The sequence below is a fragment of the Cupressus sempervirens genome, chromosome 7 (genome assembly GCF_028749045.1).
Source record: "Cupressus sempervirens isolate cs-2001-9-10 chromosome 7, ASM2874904v1, whole genome shotgun sequence".
Lineage (NCBI taxonomy): Eukaryota > Viridiplantae > Streptophyta > Pinopsida > Cupressales > Cupressaceae > Cupressus > Cupressus sempervirens.
The window spans coordinates 861,539,283-861,560,150 of NC_143124.1; the positions used below are offsets into that span (position 1 = coordinate 861,539,283).

The following is a 20,868-nucleotide window of genomic DNA, read 5'->3' on the forward strand; positions in this document are numbered from 1 at the left end:
TCTTTGAACTTGGGATGTTGGTAGTGCATTTAAAAAAAAAAGTTAGGCATTTAAAATATCATTGGTAATCATGCTTAAAAATGCAATACAAAAAACAGATGTAATTCGAGCTAGTTCAGGAAGTGCTGCATCAATGTAGAGGAGCGTTTTTGAGAAATAGCAAATTGTGCGATTAAGGTGTGAGACTGGTCAAATTTTCGACCACAACCATATGGTGTATCAGTCGGTGCTGTTTCGAAAAATATGTCATGTGAATGTTTAACCAAAGCTGCGAAGTTTTTCCTAATGAAATGGCAAGCTAGAAATGCATGAGCACCAAGCAGAGTGGTGTGTGCGCTTGTATAAAAGTTTTCGGAAAACAAGGTGTTAAAGCCCGACCTGTGAGATATCAAAATGTTCTCGTTCTGATGTTAGTGTGAGAGATTTTTGTACTGGTAGCGTATGAATATTATTATTATTTTGTGAAAACGGGCAAGGTGATTGTAAAAAGTTTTGAGGAGTAAAGATTAAAGGTGAAGTGTCTATATGCCTGGAATGAATATAATCAGGCAAGAGATACAAGGCTGTATACAGGAATATTCCACCTGGGCGTGAGTAGTGTCTCAGAAGTTGCTGGAGGAGTATTGTGGGTCTGCTAACTGAGTGTTGATAAGACATTGTTAGGCATTGTTCAGGAGTTATTTTTGAATGATTGGAAGCGAGCATCTCTTCTAAATCCAGAAAAATTGTAGCACAGTCCTTGTTCCATGAGTCTTTACAGGTTCAGGTAAAGAAATCAAGCTGAAACTGGTTGCTGCCATTATATTTAAATTTGGTGTATTGTGAACATATGTGGGTGAGGTAGTAGCCTTTTTATGATCAGGTTGTAGCCTGAATTGTATTAGTGCTGGAAAGAGTTGAAGCTCTTATGACTGTAAGAGGGCTGTAGCCCAGCTTGTTGGAGATTAGTGATACTGTGGTTTTTACCCAAAAGGATTTCCACGCGATAAACTTGAGTTCTTTTTGTCTTTGTTTGTTTTTAGTTGTTTTGTTTTAAAGGCTTAAAATACTGATTCACCACTTCCCCCTCTCAGTATTTTTGTGGTTTCAAGTGGTATCAGAGCTAGGTTCTCTCTTCACAAGCTTAAAAACCTGAGAGTAGGTCTTTCCTGTGCGACCATGGGTGCCTTAGAAGGTCTTGCCACAAATCGTGCTCCACTTTTTGATGGGACTAACTATGCCTTTTGGAATGTTCGTATGAAAACTGTTGTGAGGTTTTCACACATCGCCCCAAAATCTTGGGGACCCCCTTTTTAATCGCCTTTAGGGCCAGTGGAGAAGGTTAGATGTATATTTCGCCCGGTTTCAACTTGATTTTCCAGAGCTATCAGTTCTATCCTTAGGCCGAATAAGTTCAAAATTGATTTCAACTTGGCAGGATAAGATTGTGAATTTTGTACTTAGACGATTTCTTTTGAAAATTTGGATTTAATTGTAAATTTGAATGATTTTCAAATAAGGAAATTTTTCGTTAGACTTAGGTTCTTGGAAAATCTTATTTTTTTTGGTGAAATAGAATTTAATTTTGTAAGATGAAGTTAAATTGCAAAATCGATTTTTACTCTAGAGGCAATTTTATTTTTTGTCATAAAATTTTAATTATTTAGCAAAATCGATTTAGAGGAAAATTGCAAAAATTGGCTTTAATAGATTAAATTTGCCTTGAAAGCTTTTGGTATTTAATGAAATTGGTAAATTAATATTAAGAAATGGCTTTTGGTTAGCCAAAATTCAACTTCAAGGATGTATTAATTAGCAAACCCCCTCATTAAATAGAAATTTTTAGCATCCCCAAGGCACCATTTAATTTCGTTTTGCAATTTGTGGTTAATTAGTAAATTAAAAGTGCAGTTTTCATTTTAGAAAATTAAAATTTTGGCAAAGTATTTAAAGTGGGCCACTAACTTAGCTTTAATTTTGGTTTTTTTTCCTCTATAGGACCAAGTCGGCCAGCCTGGGAGGAAGGTGAAAGCTGCTATAAAGGGAGTCCCCTCCCATTTCATTTTCATCAATTCATTTGCTCCTCATGCTTGGGCGAATTTGAAGCAAGGGCAGATTTCCAGACTAGGGCGAAATTGGTGGAAGGCAGTTTTTTGGCGATTTTTGGGCAATTTCTCCATTGCCATTGTTGGGCGATTTGTCTAAGGGCCAGATTTTTTGCGTTTTTGGGGATTTTTGCTCCACTTTGTGGGCTGCGATTTGTGCCCTAGGTGGCAGATTTTACAGATTTTGCTCCTTCTTTGCTTGGGCGAATTTTGTGGAAGGGCAGATTTTTTTTCATGCTTAGCCGAATTTTGTGGGAGCCGAATTTTGTGAGGGCCGAAATTTGTGGAAGACAAAATTCTGATTTTCTAGAGGGGCTGCAATTTTTTATATCAGATTTGGGCAATTTTGTTGGGAGAAGAGATACATATGAAAGTTTGATTTTTACATAGAAGGCAAGTGTTGGATAAGCTTAGAGGCTTTGTTTTTCTAATTTGCAAAGGGATTTGTAATTCTTTGATGTCATATCCCGGGTTCCGAAAAGTTGCTGTAAGATTATTAGTTAAGGTGAAAGTCATCATCTAGAGTTGCAAGGAGTGCTTAAGCTGACATCCATTCTTTCGCTCTTTTCTAAGAATTGCACTACTTGGTTCTTCTTGCCTTTTGGTCCACCACTCTACCATCCCGTAATAGGGCGACGAGCATGGAGGATGATAGTGCAAGTAAGAATCCCAAGCGGGCAAACGCTAAGAAAGACAAAGAGGATATGACGCCCAAAACTTCCTTCTTCTCGAAAATGAAGAAAATAACCGATACTAATATCGCTACAGTGGACATGATACGGATGAGGGACAGACTAAAGGAAGGACAATCCCCCTTGGCAAAGAGGATATACAAGAGCGGAATTGTACATGCAGCAACTTTTCCTCCTACTTTGCCTTGTCCGGAATTGATTATGGAGTGTGCATCCAGATTTGATCTAGACAGTAAATCCATCATTTTTGGCGAAGGGAAGAGAGTGTTGGCCAACATTGGCGAACAAGCAATTGAAGAGACATTTAATATTCCTCAGAGCAAGGGCATGACAGTTGTAATGGTGGATCAGGCGGCCAAATCATTTCAAGGTAACCAAGAGGCCTACTTCTCACATCTAAAGCGGAATTGGATACACGAAGGAAGGAAAGGAGTTAACAAATCAACAAGGCTTACAGTGGCAGATTTCAAGCCGGAATATGGCGATCTCATTGTTCTTCTCAGCCGGATCATGGGCCTAGCTCAAGCTATGCAATTCGAAAACTGGATGTACTTCTTCATTGATGAAATTGAAAAGGGAAAAGGAAAATTTGATTGGGCTAGGATCATAAGTGAAAATTTAGAGTTGCAACTTAGAACAGTTCAAAACCAAAGACAATTCTACATGGGATCCTATCTGTTTTACTTAATTGCTAGATTGTATGAGAGTCCGGGACTTAGGGCCTTAGGAGAGATTGGTAATGGGCCGGGGCAATATTTGGTGCATGAATGCTATCCGCAGCTTCATTTGCACAATAACAAGGATTACAAGATGTTTTGCGATGCATTCGCCATGAAGACAGTAAGGGTATTACAAGGGGCGCCTGCTAAGAGACTTTCATCGGAAGTAGAAGCAAGGATTAAGAAGTTTGGGAGTTGGTTCATCCAATTCCCGCAATTCACATACATTAGAGTGGCAGGAAGTACAGTTTGTCCCAAGAGGCTTCCAAGATACCCGCCCGACAAGGTAGTTTTGATGGAATTGGCTAGGCAGCTTGAGCACTATGATAGAGTAATGAGGAATGAGGGGAAAACAGGCGTTTCCTTCTCAATTATAATTGGCAATGATAGTTGCCCAAATCGGGCCACCTTTGAGGCTGCGGAAAAGGAATTGGAGTGGTATCATCTAGGATGGTACAGAGCAAGGCAAGGATTCGACCCTGTTGGTCTTATCAAGGCATCTCATGGAAGCGAATTTAAGCATGTTCCCACTATAGAGGACTTTTGGGCCAATGCAAAGGATGATTTTCACGTGAGAAAGCTAGCCTTCTCGAGATTGTCGGTGAACATGATGAGAGATATCAGATGGAGAGGCCTTGATATTCCCGATCAATTGGAGGATGATCGTAGTGTGTTGAGAGAAGACTATGAGACAGTAGTTGGAACAGAGTTGAATCCAGTGGATTGGGACGATCATCAGGATCCTTCCTTGGAGGCAGTCACAAGGACAGTAGATTTGCATACCGAGTCGTGGTATAATGCCAAGTTGAGAAAGCTACAAAGACAAAAGGTTCTCCTTACTTATGAGATGATGAAACCGAAGGAAGGTCTAGTAAAATCAATCGGACAGAAGGGTGAAGGAAGTGGCCGGCAATCGGAGACAGTTAGAAATAGCAAGAAGAGGGCTTTGGAGGTAGAGAAAAGCCAAGAATGTTCGGAACCTCCAGCCAAGAGACAGTGGGCAGCGCCGTCAAGGGAGAGTATAACTAAGGCTAGAAGCCAAGAGGTCAATTCGAGTGATAAAGGGGCCGCAGTGGAGGTGAGCTCTGATTCGGAATCAAGTGGCTACAGTGAAAGTACGGAGTACTCCCCTCTCTCGGAGAACCAGCAAGGAAATATGGCAGAAACTAGTAGAGAAGAAGATGGGCCGATTGATATTGAAGAGATAAGTCAGGCGTCTAAGGCCGTTGGTGATGCTTTGTTGGTCGAACCGAATCCGGATTTGGGGAGATGCACTGCACCACTATGGTTAAGGCAAATGCTTATGCCGAGAGGCGAGGTGGTAATGGCTCACGCAGTTGATGATATCCAAGGACTAATAGAAAAGGATGATAGCGAGAACCAAAAACAAATGGCAAATACGGTGGCAAGGGTAATCAGAAGCGACAGTGATGGTCACCGAAGGGTTCAGATTGCTATACCAACAGTCAATAAGGCAGCGGATGAGATTGCAGCCCAGGAGTACGAAATAGTAGAACATAATTTGGGAAGAAATACAGATGATATGGAATGTGAGGAGGTTCAGGAAGGCATAGCATCAATCAGAGAAAGATTGAGGAAGGCAAACGAAAAGATAGTAAAGTTGGAGGCCGAAAACAAATATTGGAGAGATTGCCAGCCAATCCAACAGCTGCATCAGGCAGCCCTTCCTCAAGACAGCGGGAGCAATTCAGAAGAGGTATCAGCTCAGTTACATGAAGTAAGGGGTTGGATCTATGATACAATCCAAGATGGGCGAAATTTCTTGCCCTCCTTCATCTCAACATTCCAGTCATTGGTGACTGTTAGAAACAAATTCAGATTATTTGAAGAGGAATGGAAGAATTTTCTTCCCATCAAGGATTTGGTTATTCCTAGGCTGCAGGCGTTCATTAGGCTACCGGAGGCATATTTGGAAAGAGCCCGGTTGGTTGATGAGAGAGGATTGAGCATAGTTGAATCTTGGTATGTCGCATTGACTACCAGATTCAGAACACTTGAAGAAATTCATGATGAGATTGCACAACACGGCCCAAGCGTCGACACTTCCATTTCGACCATGATGGGCGACGTTGGGGTAGCGCTTGATTTTGAGGGTATTAGAGAGGAGGATGTCAGTGAGACAGGATTTGGATTGAGATTGGATGAGTTAGGAAAGGCTGCCGTCAAAAGGAAACATCTGAACACCCTTTCCTCACTCAATGCTTTTATTGGGTTTGCAAAGGAATATGAGAAGGATCACGAAAGGATACTACAAGCAGCAAACAACGTGGCCAAGTCAGCAGAACTCCGAGCGAAGCACACACCTTGTCCTCCTATGGAAGAAGTTAACGAAAGGCTAGCTAAGTTCATTGCCTTAGCTAAAAGAACAAAAGAAAAAGGAAGAATTATATTAGAAGATCATCTTATGTAAGCCCAAGTGGCAACTTTCTCTTTCTTCTAGAATAGGACAAGTGTTTGTTTCTAATTGGCCACCATTTTGGTGCCTTCTCATTGGTTGCCACTTTTGCACTTTTTTCATTGGTCCATTGATGAGGTGGCATCTTCTCATTGGCCGATGGGGTGGCAACCCTAATTAGGGTTTTTGGATCCAATCTGGATCGTCGATCTTGTTTTGATCTCTACCGTCCATTGTATTTTGGACCTCTATATAAGGCCATTGGCTCTCATTTGTAAAAGGAGGGGGGTTGGAGAAATTGTTGTGAAAATAATACCAAAGTGCTCTCTTTTTCATTGCATGTTGACTAAGAACATTGGGTGTTATTGCATGTTTTCTACTTCCACATAGTTAAATTTTCTTTTCAAGTTGAAGCAATTTCATTTCAAGTTGTTAGAGTAAGAGTAAAATAAAATGGATAGTTGCATGGTAGCTTTGGTAGATGTTTGATAGGGGTCAACACTAGGCCACTAGCATCCTAGCGGCTGGTTGGGAGGCTTTGTGTGGTGATCTAGTTTACTTTCCTTTGAAGCGTTGCATCTATGGAGGTAGGGCCGCTGGTTAGCCTTCATTAGATTCGATCCCCGTCCATCTGCTAACCTTCCATTCTTAGGAGTAGGAGTAGTTGAGCAGCCAAATTTCATGCTTAGAAGAGGTTAGTTAGAGAAGTAAACCAAAACATCGGCATTCTCACCTTCCATCGCCATTCACCCTACATTGCCATCATCGCGCCATCAACATCATCTAGCATTCACACCGAACCACCATCTCCATTTTCTCACCAAGATCCAAATTTTTCTCAAACAAGAAAACGTAAGGCCGCCTACGTGATTACCAGCAAATCACATTGATAAAACTGAGCGAGTATCCAACGGTGTAAGGAACATTGGAGTTATACTCATGTCCCATGAGAGATAACTTTTCAAGAGAGGAATTGTGTATTTGATATTCTGTATCAAGCATCCAATTACTAATATGTTATGTAGTGACACAAAACTCGCATCAACAAAAACCTACATTATGTCATTAGGATTTGATGTGTAAATGAGTGTAGTAAATGGATATACTGTCCCAGCTTAACCCCCTACTAGTGCTGATGCAAAAAGGGATTTTGAAAATAATGCCAAAGCCATGAATGCACTGCTGTGTGGATTTTCTGAATCTGAATTTGTCAAAGTTATGCATTGTGACTTAGCCAAAGAAGTGTGGGAGAAGCTATTCAATGCTTATCATGGTGATGATAAAGTTTGGAAGGCAAAAGTTCAAACTCATAGAACCATTTTTGAAGGCATTTGCATGAAGGAGGATGAAAGTGTTGCAGCCAATTTCTTAAGAATTGATGAGGTAGTGAATGCTTTAAAGGGTCTTGGTGATACTATTGATGAAAAGACCATTGTTCTAAAGATTCTATGCACTCTTCCCATGAAGTTCAATGTCAAGGTTTCAGCTGTTGAAGAAATGTCAGATTTGGACACTCTTACGGTGGACAAATTGAATGGTATCCTAACTGCGTATGAGATGAGGACTAATCTTGATGGGACTTTCAATAGTGAGATGGCATTCAAGGCTTCTAACGTTAGTAAGGACAAGGAGAAATGGCAAAGTAAAAGCTTGGATCAAGGCTCAAATGAGGAAATTGCAGACCTTGTTAGAGAGCTGAAAAAGGGACTAAGCAAGAGCAAAGGCAAGATCACTTTGAAGTGTTTCAACTGTGGGAAGCAAGGCCACTTTACATTAAAGTGTTCTATGTTAGAGAAGATGACAGCCAAGATGAAAGGAACACAAAGGCTAGGAAGACAAGAAGATTTTCCAAACGGCATTGAAAGGCTGATAAATCAAAAAGGGTGTTATATTCTAAAAGATGGCAACAATAATACTTCCAGCAGTGAGGAGGATCCTCAAAATGATGAGATTTTATTTATGGCAGTAGATGACTTAAACTTGTAAGAGCATGGAAAATGTGGAGTTCCCAAGTTTGATGGATCAAACTTCGCTACTTGGAGTTTTAAAAAGATGATTTATATCAAGGCTCTTGGACTTGATGTTTGGGAATGCGTTTCAAGTTTCAACTGAAGATGCCCCTCTCATTAATCCTCCAAATTCTGAAAATGGAATGGCAGCAAATGCAAAGGCAATGAGTGTCATCTTAAGTTGTCTTGCTGATTCTCAATGTGACAAGTATCTACATTTCAAAAAAACTAAAGAAAATTGGGAGCAACTTCATGCTACATATGGCAAAGATCTACAAAAGGAATGGCTCGTATAGCTATGGAGGATGCTCAATATGAGAACCAAGACTTTTTTGAAAATGTGGACTTGGATGATGGTGAAGTGGACTTAGAGCTTGAACTAGTTGTAGCTTTGACTGAAATTAAAAAGCTCAAGAAGAAAAATCAGAATCTTATAGATTTGCTACAAGGGGAAAGTGAAGAGGAGCTGACGATTGCCATGGCTCTGAGTGAGGCTCAAAAATAATTGGCTAATTCCAAAATCTTGAATGAGGAGGCGAAGATAATCCCTGAGAACCTTGAAAATCAGATTCAGCTAAAGGAAGAAAACATCACAAAGAGGTTGAAAATGTTTTGTTTAGAAACATTGGTAAATCTGCTATGTTGTCTAGTATGGAGTTCTCTAACAACAAAAACAACTTATCCTTGGATGACATTCTTGCTTCTCAAAACCCAATTCGTGACAAGAAAGAAACTAGTTGGGAAGGAGGTCAAAGTTCCTTGTCTAAAGGAAATGAACAATTGGGTTCAAATGGTGAGCGACCTACTATCACTCAACAAAATCAGTCCTTTAAGGTAAACAAATCCTTCTTCTGTGTTTATTGTTTTTCTTGTAATTATTGTGGACATAAAGATATAGATTGCAAGGCTGCTTCTAGAAGAAAGTCTTATTAGTTTGAAAGAAATGTCTTTATCTCGTTTCAAAGATTTAATCTAATCTGTTACAGTTGTAACAATTTTGGTCATACTTCAAGGTTTTGCAAGAATCATGGTTCAGGATCACTCATTAAGGCTGAAACTAAAAGAATCCCAAAGGTTACTAAGGTATGGAAGAAGAAGAACCAAGAAGCTTCCCTCAAGGCTCTAGTTGTGTTAGTGCCCTTCTAGATAAAAATGAGAAGGATATTTGGTACATTGATAGTGGCTGCTCTAGATACATGACAGGTGACTTAAGTAAGTTTCATTCCATTGAAGAGATGAAAAGTGGTAAGGTAAGATTTGCTGGTAATTCTTCCGCCAAAGTTGCTGGTATAGGTACCTTTTTATTGAATAATGGTCAAACTATTATTGAGAATGTGTTCTATGTTAAAGGGCTGAAACATAATTTGCCAAGTGTGAGTCAGATATGTGATCAAGGACATGATCTTCTATTTAGTTCAAATTCTTGCATCATTAAGAAAGGGAATGATTTCATAGCGAATGCAACTAGAGTAGCTAACAATCTTTATATTCTTGAGGACTGTAATGTTGAAACTTGTTGTTTAAGTCAATTAGTTGATACTTGGCATTGACACAAGCATCTTGGACATGTTGATGCGTGTTTTATGACCCACTAGACAGTAGAACAAAATACTGAAATATCTTATCCTCTCTTGAATAAAGTCTTGTGTATGCTAAGATTGCTAGAAGATCATACGATGACTTCAAGGTTCCTTCAATGTTAGATCCTGACTAGGATAAGCTTGGTGGTTGATGTGATTTGCCGATGATCACAAGGTGGCTTACGTATGTTTACTCTCATTCATTTCAAGCCATATTGGACGTGGGAGCTATCTAAAGTTTTTGCAATGAAGTACTTTTTATGGATTTTCACGAAATATGTATAATTAAAATGGGATAGTGTGTAGGAATTCTGTTCTACTCCTAAGGCAAGTGCTGACAATAGATGGTACTCCGGTGGATAATTCCTTAATTTATCAAGCTCCGCTTTGTTATATCCCAAATTTTGACCTAATTTAAATTTATCTATAGCCATTGAATTGAATGGATTTTCTTTCATAATCATGTGAAAAGAGTGGTTAAATATATCCGTTGTATTCAGTGTGTTAACTGTTTAATGATGATGGTCGTTATTCATTGTTTGTCATGTGATGATTAGTAGTTGCTTGATTTCGGAATTATGGTTAATAATTAAATTCCTTATCTACATTAAATGTTAATATGGATTTATCATGGAACTTGTTATTATTGTGGAAAATGTTGCACGGGTGATTGCAGGAAAAGATGAAGGGGAGAAGCATTGCTAAATGGAATCAACGGAATGGGATAATAGCTTAAGTCCAATTATCGGGTTGATAGGTATGACCTTTAATTATCTTGGTAAGGACCTAGCGACTTGAACATCAAGATACAATCGATGGACCCACATGAGCTATTAAATAAACATTTAAAACATTAATTATTTTAAATAAAAATAATGCGTACCTCAAATGGTTTTTGATTGACTTTTCCACTATATCATTATAACGTATATTTATGTACTTGCACATAGATATGGGAATAAAGGTGACACCATAATATTATTTTTATAAAATAATTAATATGATGCCACCTCATAAATACATACGTGCAAGTAGATAAATATATTGTAATTACCCTTGATTTATAACCTTCAAATTCTTGCTAGTAACCGATAAAGAGACCATGAGCATCATTATCCCACCCGATATCTCTGCATTATTCCACCTGATAACTATCTACATTTTTCCTTGCAACGATTTTGCCATTTCATTAGTATTTTGCTGAAGACGTGATTGGTAATCACACTGAGAGCTGCGCCTGAAGTTAATTCCATGAAGGAATTGAATATTAGCGTCTAGCCAAGGCTCCAAAACTTTTGAACTTACCAGTTTATGTGGTTGACTTACCATATCCAATCAATTTATAATATATTCTTTTTATCAGATATCACTACATTGTATTTATAACAGTAAGCTACAGATTCTTGAAATGCCGTACATCATCCTTGTTTAATATCATCAGATAGTTCCTCCTTAAGTCGGAACTTCTCATGATAGGTCAATACCAATTATTCATGATATGATTTCACATCTTTATTTTACTACTGAATGTCATGGTATTTATTTGCAAAGATTATCTTTCTCAGGTCACAAATATGTGATATGATGAAAACATGTAATGTTCTTATATCAAGTTGAGGATCAACAGATAGAGCCGATTGCTCTAAGTTTCGAACACCTGGGACTCATCAGTTGTATAGCCATGGAGAAGGTGAAGAGGTGAGATGGAAATCTGCAATAACATGGAAATAAAAGTCAGACACTACATAACAATTCTAAATTATTTTAAATCATTTAATAGCTCATGCATGTTCATACTTATTGTTCCCTTGTTGTCAAGTCGAGTGGTGGTGATCGGGTCGAACCCATTCGAAAACCTTGGCCAAGGTCGTTAAAGGCACGTTTGCCATCTATGATCACTTGATGTTAGTAGTGCCAGTTATTTAGACATGTCCGTCCATAATTGTGCAGACATTCTAAACACCGAAATGCTTAGATGGCTGGACTAAAATATCCCAAGCCTAATCCTAAGGTAGGGAGGGCTTTTCTATTCAATAGATTGTGTGGGAATGAATATGGTCCGAGGTTGGGAGGTTAAGCCTAAGTCAATGCGGTCTGAGGTTGGGAGGTTAAGCCCAAGTCAATGCTTCTCCTCTTACTAAAAGCCGAGGCTTGCACAACCAATTAAAGACTCACCAGTTACTTCTCGTATGTTCCTCTTTCTATTTCATGTTATGCATTTACTTTACTTGTATGCAAGGAAAGATAGAAAATCATTATTTCAGTTATTTCAATTGATCATTGTTACAGTTATTTTAGTTGATCATTGTTACAATTATTTTAGTTGATTGTTATTACAGTTATTTTAGTTAATCATTATTACGGTTATTTCAGTTGAACGTTATTATAGTTATTTCAGTTTGGTTTTGTTTTCTCAGTTAATTGTTAGTAGTTAAAATCAGTTAATGTCTCATGAAAAGGAATTCAAGATATTTTGTTTCAATAATTAGTTGATGAAAACCCTTTCTCGATCACCTTTATTTTGTTATGAAAATGCGTTTGTTACACACTTCACCAAGTTATACTAAAACTATGCATGAACTAGTGCAATCTTCTAGAGTTATGCCAAAGATTTTCAAACCACCACATACACCATTATAAAGAACAATGTCTATGATTGATAGAAGTTAAACATATTCATGAAAGGGGTTTAGGCTAACTTTGCACAATGAGTTAGAATAATTAAAACATCATAAGTATGAACCAAAGTAATTCATCAATACACCATCATCTTCTCCAATGCAATCACAACACTTTACCTAAACTAATCTTAATCTAAATGAGGGACTTTAAGAGAACAAGCAAGCACCAGGACACATCAAGTATACGCCAAGCTTCAATGAAAACTCTATTATCTCAGTAGCTCATAGCAAAAATCTTAGAAAATTCTCCCTTTACAAATGAGAAGTGAGGCCTTTATATAGGTCCTTGATTACAATGGGTGGCCTGGATGATCACAATATCTAATGGCCCAGATTGTACCACATCAACCCTAATTAGGGTTAGGGAAAAGAAAAGTAATATACATTAATGCAAGATGGAATCCACTACTATAGTGGGTAATAAATGCCCACTATGTTTGCTCGCTCTGGAAGAGAGTAAGGTGTAATAATTGTCCACTATTCATGTCTAATAGTCGATAAATGCTTAATCTTCCTTGAATAGATTATTCTGTATTTCATTCTTTGAATGTAGAGAAGTTTGACTCGAAGAACTTAGACTCCTTAGTAAAGATAATTGGGTGCGACGAAAATGTGATGGATGCCATGTAAGCTTGATTCCTTTCCAACTGCATCATTTTGCAAGTAAGATCCAACTTTGATTGACTTTTCTGAAAATTTCTCCTTGAACATTCCCATCTTCCATGTACTTGCTTGGAAATTTATCTCCTTGAAATGGATTGGAATCCCTTATTGATGGTTATGTCACTTTAGAATTTTGTCATATTGAACTTCCGTTGCCATGTTTTTGGATTTTTGGGTTTGAACTTTGGTCTTTGAACGCTTGGGACTGGATCACTCAGTTTTTGGATGCCTTTGATGCCAGGAATAGAATTTGGGACTTGAAAGTCTTTCTTGAATTTCTAGAACTGGAGCTTTCTCCTACAAAATAGATATAAGTAATATAAGAACCATGTGAAAAAATTCAAAATGAAACATATAGACTAGTTGCATATTCTCTCTCTCTAGATAGATATTTAGCCAAATTTTTGTACTTAGCCAAATTTTATCTATTCCTTGCAATTTATTCCATGAAGTAGAAATTTTCCAACACTTAGCCATTTTCATCTTTCCATGAAGGAGAAATTTCTAACACTTAGCCATTTTTCTTCCATGAAGGAGAAATTTCCAATACTTAGCCATTTCTATCTTCCATGAAGGAGAAATTTCCAACACTTATATCCAACACTAAGTTGTTTTTTCTTCCATGGAGGAGAAATTTTCCAACACTTAGTCATTTTTTCTTCCATGAAGGAGAAATTAGTCATTTTTTCTTCCATTAAGGAGAAATTTCCAACACTTAGCCATTTTTTCCAAGAATTCTAGTTTTCTTGCTGGTCGAAATCTCGAGTGGTCATGGATTTTGTTGATGATGGAAGAACTCCGCAACAACCATTTTTCTCCAAGGCGGGATTTTTTGAGTGTTCATGGATTTTGTCGATGATGGAAGAATTCCGCAACAAAATCCATGACCACTCAAAAAATTCCGCCTTGGAGAAAAATGGTTGTTGCTATTAACAGAGGTATATTTTCCTCTGAGGAATCACTAGAAATGCTTATGGTATCTCGTGGTATTCTTTTGTTCGCCATAACTTGTGTTTTTAATGCAAAAGTGCAATTTGAATATGTTGATGTTTGATAGCTTCAGTTGGATAAATCTATATATAAATATATGAGATATAATTTATATAGATATGTGTGTGTGTGTGATTAAATTTCTTATATTAATTATTTGATTAACGAATAGACATGTTCCATGAAGGGACATGTCTATTCATGGCCTATGCTCAATATAAATAAGAGGATGCTGTATTTGAAAAACACATACCAGACATTATGGTAGTGCTATAACATCTGCAATGGTCTTAAGAAAGACATGGTATCAGAGCCTATTGTAGATGTATGAAAGCCAGAAAGGATTAATAAGATTATTCATAAAGGGATTATTTTGGATATAAAAGATTCTACTAATAGCTATCCTGGCAGAAATAAACACTCATGAAGAGCAGAGGTAACATACTTCCAACAGAAGGAAGAGGTTAACAAGAACAATAAAGAAAAAGTATTGGATTGGGAATGGCAAGAGAAAATGTAGACACCGGAAAGGCATCTTGATTATATCTTTATGGAATATTGAGTAACATTCCTCAATCAAACATTCATTCATGAAATGGGGCCTGGTAGATTGAAATCATGTTTGAAACACAAGAGCCACACAAGATTAATATCATAATCAGTTGCCATTGCAGACACATCAGTCAATGTAACTTTCAAACTCTACGACCGCTAGTGGCCTCATTTGTGAGACATGAGTTGAATGAGCTTACTTTGATACACAACAGACATATGCGACCACAATTTTTTGCGTCACCTTGCAATATATTTTCCTCTCGTTGTAGGGAAAATGTGTGCGAAAGATGAATGTGGAGAGCTTGATCGCCATGGCAACCATCAACATGGGCCTGGCCATCCTTTTCTTGACCTTATTTTCCATACTTCTCCATCAAGTTTTGAAGAATAAAACACCCACGCAAATTGTAGATGAGAGCTTCTCTCTAGGCAGGCTAATCCCTTCTATGACTTGGATTAGTTGTGCATTTAGAACTACAAAGGAAGAAATTATATCTTCTTCGAGCTTGGACAGTTTGTTGCTTCTAAGGTTCTTTGTGTTTAGGATGCACTCTGAAATCTAAAGGATGAGTTTGATAGCTAACATAAGTTATCACAAAACAAAGGGAGTGGATAGTAAACATATATCCTACGCGGATACATATCGAACAAAGTAATATATATGAAAGATGACATGTGGTCAAACAAGAGTATTGAACGAAAGCTACTCATTTTATTGACAGTGTGATATTGGAGGTAAGTATATGTTTGTTCCTTTCATTATTGAATCTTTAGAATTCTATTTAAGGGACGTGTCATCATTAATAATTATTTCTTAGTTATATTTTATGAGATAGTATAATGGAAAATATATGGTGACTGTATTTGTATGTAAAGTAAAATATATTTTCTAAAGAACTTGTTATGAATATAAATGAAATTGATTACCTTCATTTTTATATGTGATATCAATAAAGGAAATAATTATTGAAAATATAGATCATAATATATATATATAGAAAATGAAAGATATGCTTATATGTTCAAAGCATGTACATTTATCTATATTATATTGGGATGATCTTATATTATTATGTAGAATTATTATACTTGAGTATTATCTCTTATCCATATTTCTATATGAGCTATGTGCCTTGATTTTTTTCCTCCGAGAATGTTATTGCAAAATGAGGGAGATTGAGATTCAGAGGGAGCCTATTGTTTCATTAGAGGCAACCTTGAAAGTGAGGGAGTAGATAGAGGATATGATTCAATCAAACCTTCGGCGATCTTCGATCATATTGATTCAAAGAGAGTAAACCATGTTGAGATGGATTCTCTAGTGATCAATAAATCATAACAGTCAAGAGGACTGTGATTCATGAATATACCTTGTGACTATGTGATTTTAATGGCCTACTCCCCGTGTACCTCATGAGGAAGGGACGACTTCCAAATGATCGTCACTTGTATTTGTAAAAGTTATTGTAAGGTGACGATCTTTCAGTAACTTGTATCATGAGATCGAACAATTTGAGTATATGGTGGATGTAATGCAAATTGATGTTTTAGAGGGTCATTACACAAAGTACTCGGTGAACTTCATGCTAAATGATGTTCTGGAAGGTCATTATTCACAGTACTTGGTGAACATCTTAAATCTCAACATTTTGAAAGGCCATTACTCAAAGAGTATTTGGTGAATATTTTTTGACAATATTCTGGGAAACCAATATTCTTGATATTAGATGTGATATCAAAACCTTTTGAGCACTTTGTGAATATCGAATATTGATATTCTGGGAGACCAATACTCATGATATCAGATGTGATATCAAACCTTATTTGAGGACTTGGTGAATATCATGTGTTGATATTCTGGAAGACCAATACTCATGATATCAAATGTGATATCAAAATATTAGATATTTTCTGATCAATGATATTTGTAAAATTTGCCATTCCTAATATTACCAATGGTGTAATATTTGTCTTTAGTTTATCCTCCCTAGCTAAGAGGAAGTGTTGATGTTTGATAGCTTCAATCGGATAAATCTATATATATAAATATATATGAGATATATATATATATATATGTGTGTGTGTGTGTGTGTGTGTGTGTGTGCGCGTGCGCGTGTTTGTGTGTGTGTGTGTGTGATTATATTTGTTATAACAATTATTTGATTAACGAAATGTCTATTCATGGCCTACGCTCAATATAAATAAGAGGATGCTGCATTTGAAAAACACATACCAGACATTATGGCAGTGCTATTACATCTGTAGCGGTCCTAAGAAAAACAACACAATAGCCTGTGAACAACTTTACCATAGTCATTAGCTGGCAGTCATACAAGCATTTCAGCGGCGCAATGCCGAGAGCTAGTTTAAAGTGGGTGGTAATGAGAAAAATTTGGAAAATCCATAATCCTATCTCAAATTTTATGCATTTGATAATAGTAGCAACTGTAAAACATATTTTGGTTTGTAATTTTCCTACTAGTTTTATTTTATACTAAATGCAAAATGAAATATAAAGTCATAGTAAACATAAATGAATTGACAATCTGAATGACAATTAATGTAGACGTGGTTTATAGATTAATTTGCAGATTCAACGTCAAATGTAGTAGAGATAAATTTAGGGTTTTAGCAGTGTTTAAGCTTGAAATATAAAGTCGTAGTGAACATAGATAAACTGATAATCTGAACAACAATTAACATAGACATTTTATAGATTAATTCACAGAGTCAACACCAAATGTAGCAGAGATAAATTTAGTCTTAGCAGAGTTTAAGCTTTTTAATAATTGACATCGTCTAATGTTCTTAAATCTTTTGAAACAATATCTGCATGGAATATTATAACCTTAGAATTGATAATCACTCTTGGAAGTTGCAAATTATGGGTAGTTATTCAGTAACTTGCCCCAACAGGCTATAAAAATTGCTACATTTTTGGTCAAGCAGGTATTTAATTTATTTGAATAATTTTCTGTAGTGAATAAGGCCGCTTTTTTAATAAATGAAGTTTATCCAGTGTTTTGGAGGTTCTTTAACAGTGATATCCTACCTATTATAAATCCTTCAATAGATCCTTTTGAACATTGGGATTCAGAGGATCGGAGAGAGATTCTGAATTTGTGTGTTTATGGATTTCTCTCTGTATAATTTTATTTTTTTGACTATATTTTGAAATTTGGACGTGCCAGTGTCATCTTTTAGTTATTTGTAATTCTAGAGGAATATTGCTTTCAAATTTTCAGAACGCTAAATGTTATTGATACTATGATGTTTCTATTTCCAAGGAAACTATTTCAGACATAAGAGGTATAAATGGTGAAGCTGTTCATGCCAACCCCCGTAAGACAGGCATGATAGTTCTAGGAGGGGGCATGCCAAAACACCATATTTGTAATGCTAATATGATGCGGAATGGTGCTGATTATGCTGTTTTTATTAACAGTGCCCAAGAATTTGATGGAAGTGATTCTGGTGCACGGCCAGATGAAGCTGTTTCATGGGGTAAAATTAGAGGCTCTGCTACTCCTGTCAAGGTAAATGATTTTGATACTTAGTTCAATGGGACAATTTAAGTCTATATGTAGAATATAATGCAAAATGTCCTCTTCCATTCCTCTTATAGCTCCTAAGTGGTGTAATGGTTGTTTCACACTAGTTTCAAGGTTTTCCCAATTCTAGAAGTATGGTGGCAGTCGCTTTAATGGTACAGATAGTTTCAAATTGTTAATGTTTTTATGCCATGAAACAGGTTCATTGTGATGCGACTATTGCATTTCCCTTGCTAGTATCACAAACATTTGCAAAAAGGATTAATGTTGAATACAAAAGCACTCATTGACACCATAAAATACATTCTGTAATCTTTTTAATATAAGATGTGCCATTTAGAATCTGGAGGTCACTTCCATTTTATATATGCAGTTCGCAGAAAATTCTTCATGGAATGATATATGTACCTTCAAGCTATGGCTAAATTCCTTATTAGCAGCAGGTCAGTAAGTTATGTCATCACGGTCCATGTTGGTATTTGGTATTTCATTTTTTTTCTGATCTGAATTTGGTAGTGGCATTACTTTTCTAAATGCCATTTTGAAATTATATAGTCCCTCGTCAAAACACAACATTGTATAATGCAAATTATGTGAAATGTCAGATTCAGTGTGTGTGCTTTAACACAGCATGGGACCATATGGTTGATCTGTATAACAAAGAGGAAACAAACAGTATATACCTCATATAATATGATATATACATTATCAAAAGATTTTTACAATGCAATCAATCACTTCTGCCATGTTACTAGTACTTGTCGTTAGGCAAATACTATTGCAATGAAGTTTGATTTATAGTGCATAGTTATTAATCCAATTTATGTACACCAATTAGAAACAAGTATTTTAAATATTTTTAAATTTATTGTCCTTTAATCGTGTCTACTTGTGGATTTTTTGGATTTATTAGTTTATAAACCTATCTCTGCACATTGATTGGATAATTTGTTTGAGGTCTTAGACTCTTATACACACTTTTTTTGAGAAGTGAGCCCAAGACCGTTTCTCGTTGGAGTGTCTTCCTTAATGGCTCTATTTGTAACTGTCCACTCCTCTTACCACTATGCTGTCCCCTCATTCTGCGCTTTAGTTTCTCTGTTTACGCTATTTTAGATTTAATTCATGCCAGTAGTAAGCAAAATGTAAGGGTTATTCCTTCCTTTGCTTTTGTACATATAATTCTGTAAAATGTTATTTTTCTATGATCCATAGGCATTTGGTAGTTGGGTATAACCTAATTCTGAGTAGACAATGAATTTTTGTTTCTATTTTGCTAATGTAAAAAACCCTAGTGCTAATAACAGTCGATAATGCTGATGAACAATTTTACCCAAAACCACATTCAATAAAACCTTTTAATGGGTTGCCCAGATTTCTAATTTTTTTGCAGATCCACGTATCTTGATTACATCTTCTGAATGAAGGGTCTAAATGAATATACACATTGTTGAAACCAGTGTTTTTTTCTATCATTTTTTGAACAGAAACTGTGTGATTGCGTGAACAGAGATTAGTAATTACACATGGTAGAAATGATTACACACATTGTTGAAGCCAGTGCTCATAATTTTCTTACATTTATACGTCTCATCATTTATATATATCCTTTGCCCATCTTTGTTTATGCAAACTGTTGTCCCAGTAGTCGGATGTATTTTTCTTTTTTCTGGATACCCTTGTTTGTGGACCTCAGTCCATTTGAGGTTAAACTTCTGTAGGTTCTCTATGTTCCTGTGTTTCATACCATTATAGCTCCTACCAATACCAAAGGGACTGTCTGGATCTTCAGATTTACAAACCACCTCTGTAAGTCTTAATTTCATCAATCAGAACACAGCTGGACTTGCATATAAGCTAATACAAGTCATGACCACAAAATACCACAGTTTTTCTTGTTACGGATGCTCCACTGATAGCCTGTAACTGGAAACCGCCCAAAAAAATAAATCTATAAGTCTTCTAACAACCCAGTTCCTTTACCTTACACAGCACATGTACCCTGTCCTCAAACCCATGCATGCACATCTTATAACATCCCAAACTTCTTGACCAGCTTTACATCTTTTGCACATATATCCTGGCTCAAGCATGCTACACCATGAACTGCATTTCTTGGATTATCATATATAACCACTGTGCTATGCCCTATCTTTCCACTATAGTCTCACTTTCAGCTGACTGATACTATTTTTGTATTAATGCATTTGAAGTTGCTTTGTTTTATATATTATATTTTGACATTCTTGCTTATTTTCTCTCTTTCACACAGAGAGATCTATAGTACAGAGATTGTCTCTGTATAGCATAGCAGTTAGGAAGTTCTACCCTTGTCTATATTGTGTAAGGCCTGTGACATCTATTTACCTAATTTTTTATACTGTTAGGCTGTACATTTCTTTCCTGCACCCATCTGAAATTCTCCTTCAGTTACTTATATTTCAGCATTTCTTAATTCTCCAAGTTCCAAATTAAACTTCAAAAGGTTGAAATGTAAGTAAACTTCTGATTTGCCAAGTCAATTCCAATCTGAATAAATGCTTCTATGGTACAACCATGGACTATAGATTTACGGATTACGAGTAAGATATTCAGTACATTTGATTGTGTGAAGAGTTTGGAGCAATTTGACAGCAAATTCAAGTGCGAAGTGAAGCGTTTGAAGTGCAAAGTTGCAGAAGCCCTAATATGCGATATAAAGATATTTTACAAAGTTTTTGTTGAAAATTTCAGTATCAACAGTTAGCAGTATGGCAAGCCAGTCAGTCTATGATATAACTGAGAGACCTAGGTAAAAATTCAAGAAACACCTATTTGTTTCTTGCATTGATCATCTGTTAGGAGCATTTTCTCAAATCCTGCCAAATGTACTTCACGCAGAAGATGTTAGAAGCTACATTCATTGTAAATTTGAGACTGTTGGAGGTG

General features: G+C 36.5%; 1 protein-coding gene across 4 annotated transcripts in view; it reads left to right on the top strand.

Annotated features, from left to right (window-relative positions):
* Positions 1-18,670, top strand: part of LOC149550188 (deoxyhypusine synthase-like) — a 104,519-nt gene extending 85,849 nt beyond the window's left edge. For 2 of the 4 annotated variants that reach the window (XM_089793293.1, XM_089793292.1), the window contains 2 exons: positions 17,835-17,925; positions 18,141-18,670. In XM_089793293.1, the coding sequence (XP_089649419.1) occupies positions 17,835-17,925; positions 18,141-18,177 (128 nt within the window). In that variant the 3' untranslated portion in view covers positions 18,178-18,670. Of the gene's footprint in view, positions 1-1,948; positions 1,960-5,454; positions 5,468-17,676; positions 17,926-18,140 lie in introns of all 4 variants that reach the window. The other 2 variants (XM_089793295.1, XM_089793294.1) reach the window with 2 other exon arrangements.
* The last annotated feature ends 2,198 nt before the right edge of the window (positions 18,671-20,868 follow it).